Raw genomic sequence first — 20462 nt, 5'->3', positions numbered from 1 at the left:
TTTGCCAGCGGCTGTTTATGACTTCAAGCCTATCAACTCCTGAGATTAGTCTGGTGTAAGCGATGTGAAATGGCTAGCTAGTTAGCGGGGTGCACGCAAAGTACCCACAAAACACCAGTCTCAACATCAATTATAGAGGCGACTTGGGGATGCTGGCCTTCTAGGCATAGTTCCTCTGTTCAGTGTCTGTGTTCTTTTGTCCATCTTATATATTTTCATTTTTATTGGCCAGTCTGAGAGATGGCTTTTTTTTTTGTTTGTTTTTTTGCAAACAATAGGCTATACAGTTTGGCGGCAGGTAGCTTAGTGGTTAGAGCGTTGGACTAGTAACCGAAAGGTTGCAAGATCGAAACCCTGAGCTGACAAGGTAAAAATCTGTCGTTCTGCCCCTGAGCAAGGCAGTTAACCCACTGTTCCGAGGCCGTCATTAAAAATAAGAATTTGTTCTTAACTGACTTGCCTAGTTAAATAAAGGTTCAAAAATATATATGTACAGATCAAAACACAAGGAATAGTGTTTTTGTAATTAGTTATAGGCTGTTTTTAAGGACATGTTAATTTGGCCAATATCCCTTGTTTTGATGGTGCTAGCTGTTTGGGTGGATGAGTTACGCACCTAATGCATATCGATGACCACACTGTTGAGTGAGACCTAAAGAACTCACCTTAATCTTCTCTATTGGCACTTAGTCTCTTCCACGTTCTAATGTTCCATTATTTCATTAAAATGTAATCAGTCATGCATGTTTCCAAGTTCATAACTTCAAATAAGTCACCCCCCACACATGCGGTGACCGCACCTGGCTTAAATGGTGCCTCTAGAAACAAAACCTCTCACATCGTCACTCAATGCCTAGGCTTACCTCCACTGTACTCACATCCTACCATACATTATGCCTTGAATCTATTCTTCCGCGCCCAGAAACCTGCTCCTTGTACTCTGTTCTGAACGCACTAGACGACCAGTTCTTTTAGCCTTTAGCCGTACTCTTATCCTACCTCCTTTGTTCCTCTGGTGATGGAGTTTAATCCCTGCAGCCCCCAGCATCACTCCCATTCCCCAGGCCCTCTCATTTGTTGACTTCTGTAACCGCAAAAGCCTCATTAGAAGCCTCCGCCAACCCAGATGTCCTAGCCGCGTCTGAATCCTGGCTTAAGAAGGCCACAAAATCCTGAAATTTCCATCCCTAACTATAACATTTTCCGACAAGATAGAACTGCCAAAGGGGGCGGAGTTAGCCTGCAGAATTCTGTCATACTATCCAGGTCTGTGCCCAAACAATTCGAGCGCTTCTACTTTTAAAAATCCACCTTTCCAGAAACAAGTCTCTCACCGTTGCCGCTTGTTATAGACCCCCCCTCGGCCCCCAGTTGTGCCCTGGACACCATATGTGAATTGCTCGCCACCCCCATCTATCTTCAGAGTTCGTACTGTTAGGTGACCTAAACTGGGACATGCTTAACACCCCGGCCGTCCTACAATCTAAGCTAGATGCCCTCAATCTCACACAAATCATCAAGGATTCTACCAGGTACAGCCCTAAATCCGTAACCATGGGCACCCTCTTAGATATCATCCTGACCCACCTGCCCTCTAAATACACCTCTGCTCTCTTCCACCAGGATCTCAGCGATCACTGCCTCATTGCCTGCATGCATACTGTGTCCGCGGTCAAACGACCACCCCTCATTACTGTCAATCGCTCCCTAAAACACTTCAGTGAGCAGGCCTTTCTAATCGACCTGGCCCGGGTATCCTGGAAGGATATTGACCTCGTCCCGTGAGTAGAGGATGCCTGGTTGCTCTTTAAAAGTGCTTTCCTCTCCATCTTAAATAAGCATGGCCCATTCAAAAAATGTAAAACTAAGAACAGATATAGCCCTTGGTTCACCCCAGACTTGACTGCCCTTGACCAGCACATGAACATTCTGTGGCGTTCTGTATTAGCATCGAATATGATATGCAACTTTTCAGGGAAGTCCGGAAACAATATATTTATTCAGTTAGGAAAGCTAAGGTTAGCTTTTTCAAACAGAAATTCGATTCCTGTAGCACTAATTCCAAACAGTTTTGGGACACTAAAGTTCATGGAGAATAAGAGCCCCTCTTCCTAGCTGCCCACTGCACTGAGGATAGGAAACACTGTCACCACCAATAAATCTACGATAATCAATCATTTCAATAAGTATTCTTCCACGGCTGGCCATGCTTTCCACCTGGCTACCCCTACCCTGGCCAACATCTCAGCACCCCCTACAGCAACTTGCCTATACCCACCCGCTTCTCCTTCACCCAAATCCAAACAGCTGATGTTCTGAAAGAACTGCAAAATCTGGATCCCTACAAATCATCTGGGCTAGACAATCTGTACCCTCTTTCTAAAATTATCTGCCAAAATTGTTGCATCCCCTATTACTAGGCTATTCAACCTGTCTTTCGTATTGTCTGAGATCCCCAACGATTTGAAAGCTGCCGTGGTCATCCCCCTCTTCAAAGGGGGAGACACTCTAAACCCAAACTGTTATAGACCTATATCCATCCTGCCTTTTTAAAATCTTCGAAAGCCAAGTTAATAAACAGATCACCGACCATTTCGAATCCCACTGTACCTTTTCCACTATGCAATCTGGTTTCCGAAATGGTCATGGGTGCACCTCAGCCACGCTCAAGGTCCTACACAATATCATAACCGCCATCGATAAGAGACGGCTGCACAGTACTGTCTTAATCAACCTGGCCAAGGCTTTCGACTCTGTTAATCACCGCACTCTTATCAGCAGAGTCAATAGCCTTGGCTTCCCAAATGACTGCCTCACCTGGTTCACCAACTACTTCTCAGATCGAGTTCAGTGTGTCAAATCGGAGGGCCTGTTGTCCGGACCTCTGGCAGTCTCTATGGGGGTGCCACAGGGCTCAATTCTCGGGCTGATTCTTTTCTCTGTATATATCAATGATGTCGCTCTTGCTGCGGGTGATTCTCTGATCCACTTCTACACAGACGACACCATTCTGTATACATCTGGCCTTCTTTAGACACTGTGCTAACACACCTCCAAGCGAGCTTCAACACCATACAACACTCCTTCCTTGGCCTCCAACTGCTTTTAAATGCTAGTAAAACTAAGTGCATGCTCTTCAACCGATTGCTGCCCGCACCCTCCCGCCAGATTAGCGTCACTGCTCTCGATGGTTCTGACCTAGAATATGTGGACAACTACCAATACCTAGGTGTCTGGTTAGACTAAACTCTCCTTCCAGACTCACATTGAGCATCTCCAATCCAAAATTGAATCTAGAATCTGCTTCCTCTTTCGCAACAAAGCCTCCTTCACTCATGCCGCCAAACATACCCTCGTAAAACTGACTATCCTACCCATCCTTGACTTCGGCAATGTCATTTACAAAATAGCCCCAACACTCTTCTCAGACTACATCCAATTTGCGATCACTGTGCCATCTGTTTTATCACCAAAGCCCCATATACTACCCACCACTGCGACCTGTATGCTCTTGTTGGCTGGCTCTCACTACATATCCAAACCCACTGGCTCCAGGTCATCTATAAGTCTTTGCTAGGTAAAGCCAAGCCTTAACTCAGCTCACTGGTCACCATAGCAACACCCACCTGTAGCACGCTCTCCAGCAGGTATATTGCACTGGTCATCCCCAAAGCAACACTTATTTGGCCGCCTTTCCTTCCAGTTCTCTGCTGCCAATGACTGGAACGAATTGCAAAAATCTCAGAAGCTGGAGTTTTATATCTCGATATTTCGATTTTTCTTTTGTGTTATTGACTGTATGTTTGTTTGTGTAACTCTGTTGTTTTTTGTCGCACTGCTTTGCTTTATCTTGGCCAGGTCGCAGTTGAAATTTGCAACTTGTTCTCAACTGGCCTATCTGGTTAAATAAAGGTTAAATAAAAACGTTTAGTGAATTGAATAGGCCTACCTTTATCAATTTATACTTTTTCAATTACATTTTTATTTAGCCTTTACATTTTTATTTAGCCTGCCTACCCCAGCCAAACCCTAACCCGGACGATGCTGTGCCAATTGTGCGCCGCCCTATGGGACTCCCAATCATGGCTGGTTGTGATACAGCCTGGCATCAAACCAGGGTCTGTAGTGACACCTCTAGCACTGAGATGCAGTGCCTTAGACCGCTGCGCCACTTGGGAGCATGTGTCTTAATTATGTCTGTGAGAACGTGTTTATTTCCAGTCTGAGAAATGCGTGTTTTTTCTTGGCTGGCGCTGGTCATCCAGAGGTCTCTTTAGGTTGTGTGTGTCAGTTACAGGCCCATCCTACATGTGTTTTAATACTGTTTACTGTCCAAATGGGTTTTACAGACCAGGCCAGGGTTGGGTTGTAAAGGACGTGACTCAATACTGTGTACCAGCGGGTCACACAGGTTTTAAAAGCTCTCCCTGGTCCATGTTTATGAATGACCGTTAAACTGGCCTCTATCAGATGTTTTCCACATGTCACTGAAACATTATGACGTTTTGAAGGGGCTCACTAATTTAGATGTAATCTTTTTATTTATGCGATTAGGGTTGCAAAAATCCCAGGTTTTCCAGGAATCCCGGTTGGAAGATTCATGGATTTTGTGCTTATTCCATCCTGATTCCAGGAGTCTTTTGGGGAATGTTCCTGGATTTTTGCAATCTTAAGTGTGATGTAATGTATGAATAAGTATTCTATATTTATGTTTTTGGGGTTGTTTTTTTTCGTCTTGTAGTGGTTGATACCAACGATCGTTTCCTGAGGAAGATAACTGTAGGACAGGCCAGCACTGAGAAAGGACATGTGCGAGAGGTATGTTATATCTATGTACAGTATATCTTTAAAATGTTATGTACATTATAACCACGTGATTATGTGTATGACCTGAGTGATAACTCACTGATTAATAATGTATTTAATTTTATATGGTGCTTTTCATTACAAGTAGAATCTGTCGCTTAAAGTAAATACATAAATAAAAAATGTAGGCATCTTAATGGCCATTGTCTTGGCTAATGTACCACCAACCACTCATTTAGACACCTTCATTTACTGATTACTTCCAGTTTGGCTCAATGGTCGGTGCTCAAGCATTTACGCTGTAATTGGGGGTAAATTACATTTTTGGTTACTCCACATATTATCAACAGGTGTGCATACAGTATGTGCACACACATCGTTGAGACATGGCGTCAAAGACTGGCGTGTACACACTATATATACACACACAGAGACAGACCCCCCCCCCCTCGCCTTCCACAATTAATTGTGTTGGTGTGTCAGTAACTGTCAGTATTAATGAGGGCTAAATGAAATCCTGCTAATAAACACACTTCCCTCAATGGGAAGCAAGCACCTTAAGTGAAAGCAAATGTTGAAAGCAGAAAATACTGTCCTCTCCTGGATCGTTAGCAAGCATATGCTTATGTTTATGTCCCTCCACCGTTCCCTCCCTCTTTCATCCTCTCATCACATCCAGTGGTGCACTCTATAGCCCCCCAGGGCCTTAGCATCGGGAGGGGTATTAGAAAATGTCCAAATGCCTAATGCCTTTACTCTGGCGATGGGTTGTCGGTATGGTTAACGATGCGGTTGTGTCGGTATGGTTAACGATGCGGTTGTGTCGGTGTGGTTAACGATGCGGTTGTGTCGGTGTGGTTAACGATGCGGTTGTGTCGGTGTGGTTAACGATGCGGTTCTGTCGGTGTGGTTAACGATGCGGTTGTGTCGGTGTGGTTAACGATGCGGTTGTGTCGGTGTGGTTAACGATGCGGTTGTGTCGGTGTGGTTAATGTAATTTATCTTTTACAATGTATCTTTCTCGCGCAGGCGCACACACACGCAATACCAAGGTTATTATAGTTTTGTGGTTTTATTAGTGTTAAGGTTTCTATTTGAAAATCAGGTTAGTTTCAGTTCAGATCTGATTTACTATTTCGTTTTTATATTTATTTTCAGTTTTAATGTAAGGGACAGAAAGTAGCCTATGCATGGGAGGCTCGGAGCCATTAATGTGTTGTATAATTTGTGTTTTTGGGGATAACATCTTGCCACTGTGGGGCAGTAATGCATTAGGCAGTGCTATTCAACGTCGGGGTTGTGACCCATAGTGGGGAATTGCAGCAGAGTCAACAAAATTGTGGAGTTGGGGTAGGGTCGCCAGAAATTCTGGCTAAATAAATGGGATCCCCGCTGAAAGTTTGAATACGACAGGCTGAGGTAGACTCGGCGAGATGCCGACAGGCTGAGGTAGACTCGGCGAGATGCCGACAGGCTGAGGTAGACTCGGCGAGATGCCGACAGGCTGAGGTAGACTCGGCGAGATGTCGTAGATGCACGAAGTAAACAGTAGTAGAAATTTTGGGTGCTGCTCGTCGCAACATCGTCTCACTGAGTCTTTAAATCATGAAGTCAATCTCAATGTGCCCCCCCAGATTCAGAGGCTGGAAAAACCCATTTGAAAAAATGCTTGAAAACCACATTAGATTTTTTTACCAAAGAATAAATACCATAAAAAAAGGAAGAGGATTCATTCAGTTTTTCAAACGGGTTAATCATTTTATTTCAGTTTGCAAAAAAAAAAGTTATATGTTTACTACAATATCCTTGACACACACACACACACACACACACACACACACAAAGATAAACAACAGCCCTTCCTTCCATTGTTTCCCCATCACTCTGACGCGATAAGGCTTTTGGAAAACTAGGCCACGTCCATGAAACATTGCTCACTCTGCATGTGTGTTTACAAAAATGTATATTGCCTAATGCCCTGTAGAAAAGCAGTCTGGCTTGGAATCTTATCCACTGGGATGGAATCAGACTCATATGTTAGTAGTTAACATGTCAGTGTGTGTGTGTGTGTGTGTGTGTGTGTGTGTTATCCCTCCCTCAGCTCCCCCGCTGTTCTCTCTCAAGTGTTCTCTGTTGTGTGTGTGTGTACTCCATCTGCGTCATTCCCCTCTCTGATTCAGTTTGACTTATTTCACCTCAAGATTTTTGTGTTGCTTGAGTCTTTTCAGCAAGCCATGACACCCACCTTCTCAGATTGTACTGGCATTTTCTGTAGTTAGAAAGATTGCCATTCCTGAAACCATTATTTTGTTGAAATTTGAATTTTATCTCTGAGAAATTAAGCTAATTGATTGCACTCAAATTGGCCATTTTAATGTATAGGATTCAGATAATATTCAATAAATATAGTACCCAACATCCAATTTGGTTAATCTAGGATAGCGTCCCACCTCGACAACAACCAGTGAAATTGCAGGGCGCCAAATTCAAAACAACAGAAATTTCATAATTAAAATTCCTCAAACATACAAGTATTTTACACCATTTTAAAGATACACTTCTTGTAAATCCAGCCACAGTGTCCGATTTCAAATAGGCTTTACGGCGAAAGCACACCAAACGATTGTTAGGTCAGCACCTAGTCACAGAAAACCATAAAGCCATTTTCTAGCCAAGGAGAGCCCTCAAAAAAATCAGAAATAGCGATTTAAATTTATCACTAACCTTTGATCTTCATCAAATGGCACTCACAGGACTTCATGTTACACAATTAATGTGTGTTTTGTTCGATAAAGTTAATCTTTATGTCCAAAAACCTCATTTGAAATTGGTGTGTTATGGTCAGAAATGCATTGTCTCAAACCGAACATCCGGTGAAAGTGCAGAGAGCCACATCAAATGACAGAAATACTCATAACCAACATTGATAAAAGATACAAGTGTAATGCATGGAAATATAGATAAACTTCTCCGTAATGCAACCGCTGTGTCAGATTACAAAAACGCTTTATGGCAAAAAGCACACCTTGCGATTATGTTTGGTCAGCGCCAAGTCACAGAAAAACATACAGCCATTTTCCAAAGGAGAGGTGTCACAAAATTTAGAAATGGCATTATAAATATTCACTTACCTTTGATCATCTTCATCAGAATGCACTCCCAGGAATCCCAGTTCCTCAATAAGTGTTTGTTTTGTTCAATAAAGTCCATCATTTATGTCCAAATACCTCCTTTTTGTTTGCACGTTTAGTTTACAAATCCAAACTCAGGAGGCAAGTTCAGGCGAAATTTCAGAGTCAAATTACAGTTCGTAGAAACATGTCAAACGAGGTATAGAATCAATCTTTAGGATGTTTTTATCATAAATCTTCAATAATGTTTCAACTGGAGAATTTATTTGTCTTTAATGCATTGGAACACAGGTCGCTGTCACGAGCACACATAAGACTGAGCTCATGGCACTCTGCCAGACATCTGGTTGAAACAGCTCTCATTCTCTCCCCCTTCACAGTAGAAGCCTCAAGCAAGGTTCTAAAGACTGTTGGCATCTAGTGGAAGTGCAATATGACCCCATAGACACTGTATATCCAATAGGCAATGACTTGAAAAACTACAAACCTCATATTTCCCACTTCCTGGTTGGGTTTTTTCTCTGGTTTTTGCCTGCCATATGAGTTCTGTTATACTCACAGACATCATTCAAACAGTTTTAGAAACTTCAGTGTTTTCTATCCAAATCTACCAATTATATGCATATTCTAGCTTTTGGGCCTGAGTAGCAGCCAGTTTACTCTGGGCACCTTATTATCCATGCTACTCAATACTGCCCCCCAGTCCCAAAGAAGTTAATGGTCACTAGTCACAATAAATACAGAGATGTTTCCTGATCATTTTATTGAAAAAAAATAATTAATTGCATGGCAGTCTTCTATCTTATTAGGGATGTCACAATATTTTAGTCCCTAGCCCATTTCTCCAAAGCTTTGGACGTGTAGGAAAAGTCTTCATATGAGAATTGCGTTGGGATAGCGCTCTCAGAAAGTGGCCAGTTGTTGGACTATTAAAGGAGAGTTGGGTTGAATAATCAGTAGGTTGCTAAGAAAGGAATTGCTTTCATGGAGGTCTGGCTTGAGGATGTGTGAGGATGACCACACTATTTATTTTCGGAATGAGCCAAATCTATTGGTTTTCTATCCAAAGTTGCAAAGGAAATGTTGTTATCTATTTAATAAACACAAGAGACCAGCAGAATGGATAAGAGTGTGGCAATATAGCCAGAACAAAAAACCTGGTACTTTCACGCTACTTTATGGTAATAATGCAAGTGACTTCAATTACTAATTTCTCTGAACAGGGGAAAAACATTTCACCAGATTAATAGGGAATACATTACATAGTATGGAGAAGCAATACTCCAAGCCACAACTTCATACTACTGGTCAAAAATAGATAACTGATGCTGTATACTGGTTGTTGGGATGGGATTGGCATGGGGGATCCATGGATTTATTTTTTATTTAAACATTTATTCCTCATGTCTTACTCATTGGTAGGAAGAAGTTTGGTCCGAATTGGATGTTGGATACTATATTTATTGAATATTATCAGAATCGTATAAATTAAAATGACCTATTTGGGTCCAATCAATTAGCTTAATTTCTCAGAAAAATAATCTGAAAGGGTGGGTGTCAACCCTCTTTCTTGTGCTTTTTTTAGGTGGAATGACCCTCGTCTCTCTCTTGTGCAGTCCCAGTTTGACATAGCAGTGGCCATTGATGCTGTGTTTGTGTTTAGTGTGTGTGTGTGTGTGTGTGTACATATTTCTCTCCTGTGTAGACCCAGTTTGACATAGCAGTGGCCATTGAGATTTTGATATCGTCTGTAAATACACACAATGTTTCTCTCCCCCTGTGTAGACCCAGTTTGACATAGCGGTGGCCAGTGAGATCATGGCTATCCTGGCCCTGGCTGATGGACTGGGGGACATGAAGACCAGACTGGGACGTATGGTGGTGGGCAGCAGCCGCAGTGGACAGCCCGTCACAGCAGAGGACCTGGTAATATAATCATATAATAAATACCATTATCCAAAATCATGCGTGCATACATTTTACATAAAGTTGGCCCCAGGAATCGAACCCACAATCCTGGTGTGTGTGTGTGTGTGTGTGTGTGTGTGTGTGTGTGTGTGTGTGAGCTAAACGGTTTCAGTTAGTTGCAGTATTGTTCCACTTAAAGACATCAGTCAGAAATTACTTTAATGGCCATAGCGTACTTTAACATCAGCCTATAAAACATTACGAAGGCTGTCATATGTCAAGACCTCTTCACTAAGCTCGCTTTGTCTCTCTTGTCCTTCCTGATTATCTTGTCAAGTGGAGATTTGGCTCGATATGTGTTATTTAAACTCAGTCAACACATTAACATTATCACAGATGTCATGAGACAAATGTTTCATTTTGGTGTTATATTAAGGTTGGTAGCAACATGGAAAATCATTGGAAATCTGTTGCAGCTCCAATCGACTACAAAATCCACAATGCAATGCTTTCTATGGGGTGGCAAGCAACTAGCTAGGTAGACACTCATATATCTCATATATGCACTATATATATATATATATATAGATATATATATATATATATAGATATAGATATAGATATAGATATAGATAGATAGTGCATGTGGACAACCGTTCAAATTAGTGGATTCGGCTATTTCAGCTACACCCGTTGCCGACAGGTGTATAAAATCGAGCACACAGCCATGCAATCTACATAGACAAACATTGGCAGTAGAATGGCCTTACTGAAGAGCTCAGTGACTTTCAACGTTGGCACCATCATAGGATGCCACCTTTCCAACAAGTCTGTTCGTCTACTTCTGTACTGCTAGAACTGCCCTGGTCAACTATAAGTGCTGTTATTGTGAAGTGGAAACGTCTAGTTGCAACAACGGCTCAGTCGTGAAGTGATACGCCACACAAGCTCACAGAATGGGACCGCCGAGTGCTGTAACGCATAAAAATCATCTGTCCTTTGTTGCAACACTCACTACCGAGTTCCAAACTGCCTCTGGAAGCAACGTCAGCACAAGAACTGTTCGTTGGGAGCTTCATGAAAGGGGTTTCCATGGCTGAGCAGCTGCACACAAGCCTAAGATCACCATGCGCAATGCCAAGTCTCGGCTGGTGTGGTGTAAAGCTCGCCGCCATTGTACTCTGGAGCAGGTGTCCACATACTTTTGGTCATCTAGTGTAGCTAGCAAACGTAGCTACACACTAATACCAAAGGCAATATCAGCATGTAACATAGCTAGTTACCTGTAAAATCGCCAAAAGAAACTGCACTATAAATTTAGGAGTCTACAATCTCACATTGTTCAACATGTAGATCGATGTCCCTCAGAGTGGAGTCTTAACATTCACAACAGCAGGTATACTTTTGAGGAGATGGGGAAACTTTGCCCATGCTACATCAATGGGCTGCGCGGTGCATTCTGGACGATTGTTGGACAAAGCGCGCTCTCTTTCAAGGAGTGAATGGGTCTATTGGGCACTAGCTCAAAAACTCAACATTAGCACGAATCTCATCAACAAGAAGTACAACATTACAAATATTTTCCGAGATGTGAGATGATTAACTTGCTATCTGTAGTATCGTATAGCTTTGGAATTGTGACATTATGTACTTTCGAGGAAAATAGGAACGTTTCTCTTTGAGAAGGGATTGCTTGATGATTAGTTTAGCAACCGCATGACACAGCTTGACAACGTGAACGCGATTGGTCGACAGTCTGCTGGATGGATGTGTTCACTCATTCATTGGATTTCTATTTTCTTTCTATAATATCTCTGGCAACAGTAACTCTAATGAACTTATCCTCTGCAGCAGAGGTAATTCTGGGTCTTCCTTCCCTGTGGCGGTCCTCATGAGCCAGTTTCATCATAGCGCTTGATGGTTTTTGTGACTTGAAGAAACTTTCAAAGTTCTTTGAATTTTTTTGAATTGACTGACCTTCATGTCTTAAAGTAATGATGGACTGTCGTTTCTCTCTGCTTATTTGAACCTTTCTTGCCATAATATGGACTTGGTCTTTTACCAAATAGGGCCATCTTCTGTATACCAACCCTACCTTGTCACAACACAACTGATTGGCTCAAATGCATTAAGAAGGAAAGAAATTCCACAAATGTACTTTTAACAAGGCACACATGTTAATTGAAGTGCGTCCAGCTGACTACCTCATGAAGCTGGTTGAGAGAATGCCAAGATTGTGCAAAGCTGTTATTTCATAGTTTTGATGTCTTCACTATTATTCTACAATGTAGAGAATAGTAAAAAAATACAGAAACCCTGGAATGAGTAGGTGTGTCCAAACTTTCGACTGGTACTGTATATATTATTTAGTATATGTAAAGACTACATCAAATTAAGGTTAGTCTGATGGGTGACAATATTAGCCTATCACTTGTGAATTATGCATTATCACTTGTTAATGATGCCCAGCTTGTGCAGTAAGGCAAATCATAGTGGCACACCTTATGTAGTATGGCCTATATGTTTTGCTAATGTTTGAAATAACAGCTGAAGTTACACAACTTCTTCAAATTAAGCACGTTAACCTGCTTTCCAACAGGTGTAGACCCTAACTGGCAAACATAGGCTGCTAGTGAGTTTCAAGTTTGGGGAAGATAATTTTAACCATAAAAATGCACATTTTATAATAAATGCGATTATGCATGTAATTCTTTATCTTCACTTTTGAGAACAGTGCAAATGCAATCAAATCCAACATTTATCATCAAAACAGCTTATCATATTTTTATAGCTCACCTCACTGTGATTAATGTGAATAAAGTTTGTCAGCAGATTGTAACAGTGTAAACCATATGAACAGCGCTTTCTAAGGTGATGATGAATTAAAAACCTCCATATGTATATTAGAGTTTATGCATATGAGCCCAGGCCCAAAAATAAAAAATAAAATTATGATTGTACCATTATACAATACATAGTCTACTGCATATTAAGATTTCTTTGATACATAATTGAGTGTGGACTGTATTATTGTGCACACTAGATGGACTTGGTTACCTTACGCTACGCTCCAACATGTATATCCATGAGTCTGGACAGAACGTATAGCCTTAGACCATGCTGTTGATTCATTGATTGTGCAGGGCGGCTTACAGTTAGTCTACATTAGTGAACTAGTATTTGATTTTGAACAGCCTAGTAATAGGGATTGTTGTTTTAATTTAAAAATGTATTTTCTTGTTTGGGTGACATTACCTTTAGCTATACAGAATCTCACCTCCATGCGTTTCCATCTCTCCCTCCTCTATTCCTTTCTCGAGTGCGCAGACTAGCTGTCAACAGTTAAGTTAAATGTGTTTCGTAGCAAAAACATTTTAATATCGATGTTCCCAAACAGATTTTCACTTTTCCCAAATTAACTACTGGGTAGCTGCAGGAACAAGGTTGGAGAGCCCATGGCATAGAGTTTGGGCGGAACATCACCTTTCTGGCAGCGAGAGCATACTCCTCAAACAGTGGTTGATGCGTGCAGTGAAATAAGTGGTGTTGTATTTATTTCTCAGCTGGTCATATTATGCTCCGCTATAAAACTGAAGTAGCCTACCAAACAGACCGGCGGGAAAGCCAGAGTCCTCCAATCCCTATTGGAGTGCAGACAGATGTCTTTTTCCCCTCCCCCTGTTCCTAACCATTTAATCATGGACCATTCTAAATGTAAATTGATTTGACAGCTGTGCAGCCTGAGGCAAGGTTCTTTCTCAAATCAATAGCAGATAGTCGCTCCATGCAGCCCATATATGTTTTGATTTCTAAGACATTCTAAGGTTTGTTTCATTCACAACTAACCAAATAACTCTAAATCTGGCATTTAGGACCTTTTTCAAGTGATCACTTTTACTCTTAATATCCACTTCATATGCACTCTTGGTCCATAATAAATGTTTTTTTCCCAGAATAAATTATATTCTTCTTAATATAAAATCATATAAAATAATGGTACTTATAACCATATATTTTCACTTAAATGAACAAGCCTATGGCATGGAGCATAGCCAGACATACAGTAAGCCAACTCATATTCTGTTCTTCTGAAATACATTTTCTTCATATCATGTTTCTTTAGACTTGACTAAAATATATTGTGATGGTGTATATTTAAATAGATTTGATTATGTGTGTGTGTGTGTGTGTGTGTGTGTGTGTGTGTGTGTGTGTGTGTATATATGTACAGTGGGGCAGGGCAAAAAAGTATTTAGTCAGCCACCAATTGTGCAAGTTCTCCCACTTAAAAAGATGAGAGGCCTGTAATTTTCATCATAGGTGCACTTCAACTATGACAGACAAAATGAGAGAAAAAAAATCCAGAAAATCACATTGTAGGATTTTTAATTTATTTATTTGCAAATTATGGTGGAAAATAAGTATTTGGTCACCTACAAACAAGCAAGATCTCTGGCTCTCACAGACCTGTAACTTCTTCTTTAAGAGGCTCCTCTGTCCTCCACTCGTTACCTGTATTAATGGCACCTGTTTGAACTTGTTATCAGTATAAAAGACACCTGTCCACAACCTCAAACAGTCACACTCCAGACTCCACTATGGCCAAGACCAAAGAGCTGTCAAAGGACACCAGAAACAAAATTGTAGACCTACACCAGGCTGGGAAGACTGAATCTGCAATAGGTAAGCAGCTTGGTTTGAAGAAATCAACTGTGGGAGCAATTATTAGGAAATGGAAGACATACAAGACCACTGATAATCTCCTTCGATCTGGGGCTCCACGCAAGATCTCACCCTGTGGGGTCAAAATGATCACAAGAACGGTGAGCAAAAATCTAGTGACCTAGTGAATGACCTGCAGAGAGCTGGGACCAAAGTAACAAAGCCTACCATCAGCAACACACTACGCCGCCAGGGACTCAAATCCTGCAGTGCCAGACGTGTCCCCCTGCTTAAGCCAATACATGTCCAGGCCTGTCTGAAGTTTGCTAGAGAGCATTTGGATGATCCAGAAAAAGATTGGGAGAATGTCATATGATCAGATGAAACCAAAATAGACATTTTTGGTAAAAACTCAACTTATCGTGTTTGGAGGACAAAGACTGATGAGTTGCATCCAAAGAACACCATACCTACTGTGACGCATGGGGGTGGAAACATCATGCTTTGGGGGTGTTTTTCTGCAAAGGGACCAGGACGACTGATCCGTGTAAAGGAAAGAATGAATGGGGCCATGTATTGTGAGATTTTGAGTGAAAACCTTCCATCAGCAAGGGCATTGAAGATGAAACGTGGCTGGGTCTTTCAGCATGACAATGATCCCAAACACACCGCCCGGGCAACGAAGGAGTGGCTTCGTAAGAAGCATTTCAAGGTCCTGGAGTGGCCTAGCCAGTCTCCAGATCTCAACCCCATAGAAAATCTTTGGAGGGAGTTGAAAGTCTGTGTTGCCCAGCAACAGCCCCAAAACATCACTGCTCTAGAGGAGATCTGCATGGAGGAATGGGCCAAAATACCAGCAACAGTGTGTGAAAACCTTGTGAAGACTTACAGAAAACGTTTGACCTCTGTCATTGCCAACAAAGGGTATATAACAAAGTATTGAGAAAATTTTGTTATTGACCAAATACTTATTTTCCACCATAATTTGCAAATAAATTCATTAAAAATCCTACAATGTGATTTTCTGGATTTTTTTTTCTCATTTTGTCTGTCATAGTTGAAGTGTACCTATGATGAAAATGACTAGCCTCTCTCATCTTTAAGTGGGAGAACTTGCACAATTGGTGGCTGACTAAATATTTTTTTCCCCCACTGTATGTGTGGAAGCCTGGAAATGCTAAACGGTCAATTACCTTGAGACCAGCAGTCTTTTGTATGACCAATAACCGACTGACAAAATTTCATGACTGCCACAGCCCTAAGTAGGAATATCACAAAAATATGATCAATGGCTCATTCGAGAGAAGGGATCCCCCTGAGTTATGACATCGGCTAGTATTGAAATCTGACATGTATGATAGACGTTTTTGTGATCTGGAAGTTATATTCCTATTAACTTCCAGTGTAGTGAGAGAGACTTTATCACAGTGTTACGTCATACTGGCCGGATTTCTGCCTGCTTGAACGCCACTAACTCGGATACAAATGAAGACAGGAAATGACTCAGGGATTCGATAGAACATCACTCAGAGATGCACAAAAACAATATAACATTCAAAATGGATGAACCTTTGCTCGTAGAGGTCAGGTTTATGGTGTTATAGGTCAAAAGTAGCTTCCCCACCAGGTTTTGTAGGGATTTAACCCCTAGTGACCCTCCACTATCATGTCCCTGCCATTATGGAGACTAGGCAGGGTGGTTGCTGGGCCTCTCAGGAGACAGAGGAGCTTGAGCACGCAACATGGATCTCGTTTGACCCAAAATAGCCTCCAGCTGCCCTTGAAACTCATAACTATTAGCTCCACTGTGGAGCCATGTTGGCCCAGGTGGCTCTGACACCCCCCCCCCCCAACTGGATGTGGTGGTGGTGTTGTTGCGCCATATAGGCCTGGCTCACTGAGGAGGATCCCATATTCTGTTATGGATAATCAGGAATGCCGCAGTGACTGGAAAACACACAACCAGGCCAGAATGGATTTTGGAAATGATGATAAGTAGGGACGGGCCGTGTGTGTCATAGATATGTGTATGGAAATATGGGTTTTGGTTTTGAATTGCTTTAACAGCCGTTTTATTGTGTGGTTTGCATGCTTACTGGTTATTTTATTGGTAGGATACTGTAAAATCCCTTCAAGAATTTCAACACTAACAACTTCTCTTTCTCTCTCTCAGGGTGTGAGTGGAGCACTCGCGGTGCTCATGAAGGATGCCATCAAGCCTACCCTTATGCAGACCCTAGAAGTGAGTCTCTAACCACACATCCTCGTTGCTATCCAAGCATGAGATGAAGACCGTTATAGAGGGAGGGCAACGATGTTGTCAAAGACAGGGTGATGACTGCACTGTTGTTCAGGAATATCCAGAAAATTCCACGTAGGCTATCAGAGCAATTTTTTCTAAACTTTTGCCATTTTATTAACACCTATCCAATCCTCTTAGATTTATACATTCCAAGTTCCTAGAGACTGGGAAATGAGTGTAGCTGTGAGCTAAGAGCAGTTGTTTAGTATTGAACTGAAGAGCAATCAGTTGAGGTTGGGTGTGATGGTCCAGACGTTTACCCTGCCTCTCCGTACATCTGCATCTCATTGTTCTCTGAGACATGACCGTGTACGTTCAGACACTCAGACACACACACAAACACACACACACGCACACGTGTGACCTCTGACTGGCCCATGCTAGTGGAAACGCCCATACCCTATTCTCTCTGAGGCGATGGAGGAATAGAGATGGAGGGAGACGGAGATTAGGGCTGATGGACTGAATGATTAAACTGATAAAGAGCTGGAATACATCTTGATCTGGCCCCCTCTGACTGCTGGGGCTGGTGTGTCTGTAGTGGACCTGCCCTCAGGGAGAGCCTCTGGAACCGTCTCCAGAGCAATGTCATTATGCCTTCCATTGTTGAACAGTCTAATTGAATGATTCTAATTGATTACATTACAAGGAGAACTGTATAATTAATTGTAATTTAATGATTGTAAATAATAATGTTTCAATGACCACACAATGGAAACTCAAATACTGGATAAAATCAGTCCACCTCACTGAATTATAAAACTGGTTATTTGGATCCTGGATGCTGATTGAAGGAGTCCCAAAACTCCCGCATATCAACCAAAGTACCATGACGTGTTAATGTGGTAATTTCACTGTCCTGCAGCCCAGGCAGGAAATTCATTAACTCTCGGGGGACAAAATCATCAACACATTATTTTTCAGTGGTTTACAAAAGTTGGGGGTTGTATAAACCTACATATGTGCCTTATGACCTGTGCAATAATGTGTCATTTTACAAATGCGATCTCTTCAGCACCAATAGCCTAGCTAGTCCAAGAATGAATGTATGCAGTGCGACCTATGTAGGCCTATTGGATATTTATTAAATCATTATTTATTGAAGTTCTTGTCTCTCATCATCATCATCATTGAATCTCTGCTAGCTAGCTAAATTCCTATGATTTTTTTTTAGCATAGCATAGCAAAGTCAAATGAATAAAATGATTAAGTGACGACTGGGACAAAACACGAAAAATAACTAACAACCAGACCACATGGGCAGCAACTTTACTCGTTAAAATATTATTTACTTTAAAAAATGTAATCAGTATTTTTATAAATATGTTGGCAATATCAGCAACAATGCCCTCACACCCAGGAAATTTTGTGTGTCACACAAAAATTCCTGGATCCTCAGAAATTATTGCTTAAATGTTAGTTCAATGAAGATTTAACAGCCCCTTGTAATGTCATCAATTAAAATGTTCAATAATTGACAGCATATGTATGCAAACGTTGAAGGGGTTAGAAACTAGGAAATGTTAGTAGTTGGCTGGCTACTTTTTTGTTTTGGGAGGTGGTTTTATGTTTTTAGGGTGTGGGGTTGAGATGGGATTAGGTTTTTGTTTTGGGGAGCAGGGGGGGAAAGTGGTGTTGCAGAGAGTGGTTTTATGTTTTGGGAGGAAACGCTGGAGTCCTGTTTTGTGGAACCTTTCCTGTCTGTGTTTCCTGTGTTTCTGAAAGGGGGATGCATATCGGGATGGACCAGGCCTAAAGGGTCCGTGGGAATTTTCAGTTTAGTTAGGCCCTCTGTGCCCTTGTGTGTGTGCGTACGTGCATATGTATGTTTTCACAGATGGAGCAGGGTCTGTAAAGAGATAGGAGGAAAGTAATAGCTGCCTCACTGTGTCTGTAGTCGAGAGGGCCAGGATTACTGTACGTGTGTTCTAAAACGGCCAACTTACTGTAAGTGGGACTGACTGAAACACACACACACACCCATACTGCCTCTAATCTACTGTATACATACAGTACAAACACCATGCACACAAACATGCCTGTTCAATGTCAACCAAAGGTGGTCTGCTCTGACCCAGTGCAGGTCCTGCTGTGCTGGGTTCCTACTCTCTGGGGCTTTGTAAATTATGCTCTCTGCCTCGCAAATAAAACACACACACACACACACACACACACACACACACACACACACACACACACACACACACACAGTCCTTTGGACAGCAATTCATCTAATTCACAATTCATTCAGATCTATCCGTAATCATGATAATTGTTTAGAAACATAAACTCAGCAAAAAAATAAACGTCTTTCAAAGATAATTCGTAAAAATCCAAATAACTTCACAGGTCTTCATTGTAAAGGGTTTGACCACTGTTTCTCATGCTTGTTCAATGAACCATAAACAATTAATGAACATGCACCTGTGGAACAATCGTTAAGACACTAACAGCTTACAGACGGTAGGCAATTAAGGTCACAGTTATGAAAAGTTAGGACACTAAAGAGGCCTTTCTACTGACTGTGAAAAACACCAAAAGAAAGATGCCCAGGGTCCCTGCTCATCTGCGTGAACGTGCCTTAGGCATGCTGCAAGGAGGCATGAGGACTGCAGATGTGGCCACGGCAATAAATTGCAACGTCCGTACTGTGAGGTGCATAAGACTGCACTACAGGGAGACAGGACGGACAGCTGATCATTCTCGCCGTGGCAGACCGCGTGTAACAATACCTGCACAGGATCGGTACATTCGAACATCACACCTGCGGGACAGGTACAGGATGACAATAACAACTGCCCGAGTTACACCAGGAATGCACATTCCCTCCATCAGTGCTCAGACTGTCTGCAATAGGCTGAGAGGCTGGACTGAGAGCTTGTAGGCCTTTTGTAAGGCAGGTCCTCACCAGACATCACCGGCAACAACGTTGCCTATGGGCACAAACCCACCGTCGATGGACGCGGTTTTTTCTCACCAAGGGTGATGGTCGGATTCGTGTTTATCGTTGAAGGAATGAGCGTTACACCGAGGCCTGTACTCTGGAGCGGGATTGATTTGGAGGTGGAGGGTCCGTCATGGTCTGGGGCGGTGTGTCACAGCATCATCAGACTGAGCTTGTTGTCATTGCAGGCAATCTCAACGCTGTGCGTTACAGGGAAGACATCCTCCTCCCTCATGTGGTACCCTTCCTGCAGGCTCATCCTGACATGACTCTCCAGCATGACAATGTCACCAAACATACTGCTCGTTCTGTGTGTGATTTCCTGCAAGACAGGAAGGTCAGTGTTCTGCCATGGCCAGCGAAGAGCCCGGATCTCAATCCCAAAGAGCACGTCTGGGACCTGTTGGAACGGAGGGTGAGTGCTAGGGCCCAGAAATGTCCGGGAACTTGCAGGTGTCTTGGTGGAAGAGTGGGGTAACATCTCACAGCAAGAACTGGCAAATTTGGTGCACTGCCGTACTTAATGCAGCTGGTGGCCACACCAGATACTGGCTGTTACTTTTGATTTTGACCCCTCCTTTGTTCAGGGACACATTATTCCATTTCTGTCAGTCACATGTCTCTGGAACTTGTTCAGTTTATGTCTGTTGTTGAATCTTGTTATGTTCATACACACATCTACACATGTTTGCTGAAAATAAATGCAGTT

At 42.1% G+C, this 20462-nt stretch overlaps 1 protein-coding gene across 4 annotated transcripts in view; it reads left to right on the top strand.

The window, feature by feature from the left end:
• The window catches only part of mthfd1l (methylenetetrahydrofolate dehydrogenase (NADP+ dependent) 1 like), an 86342-nt gene that overhangs the window by 21698 nt on the left and 44182 nt on the right, over positions 1-20462 (top strand). For all 4 annotated transcript variants that reach the window (XM_021600759.2, XM_021600758.2, XM_021600760.2 and 1 more), the window contains exons 16-18: positions 4742-4818; positions 9723-9863; positions 16681-16749. In XM_021600759.2, coding sequence (XP_021456434.2) covers positions 4742-4818; positions 9723-9863; positions 16681-16749 — 287 coding nt within the window. The remainder of the gene's footprint in view (positions 1-4741; positions 4819-9722; positions 9864-16680; positions 16750-20462) is intronic.

This window comes from Oncorhynchus mykiss, chromosome 4 (genome assembly GCF_013265735.2).
Source record: "Oncorhynchus mykiss isolate Arlee chromosome 4, USDA_OmykA_1.1, whole genome shotgun sequence".
In the NCBI taxonomy this organism is placed as follows: Eukaryota; Metazoa; Chordata; class Actinopteri; order Salmoniformes; family Salmonidae; genus Oncorhynchus; species Oncorhynchus mykiss.
Note: the sequence above shows the minus strand (reverse complement) of the source record. Positions and strands in the feature narration are given on the sequence as shown.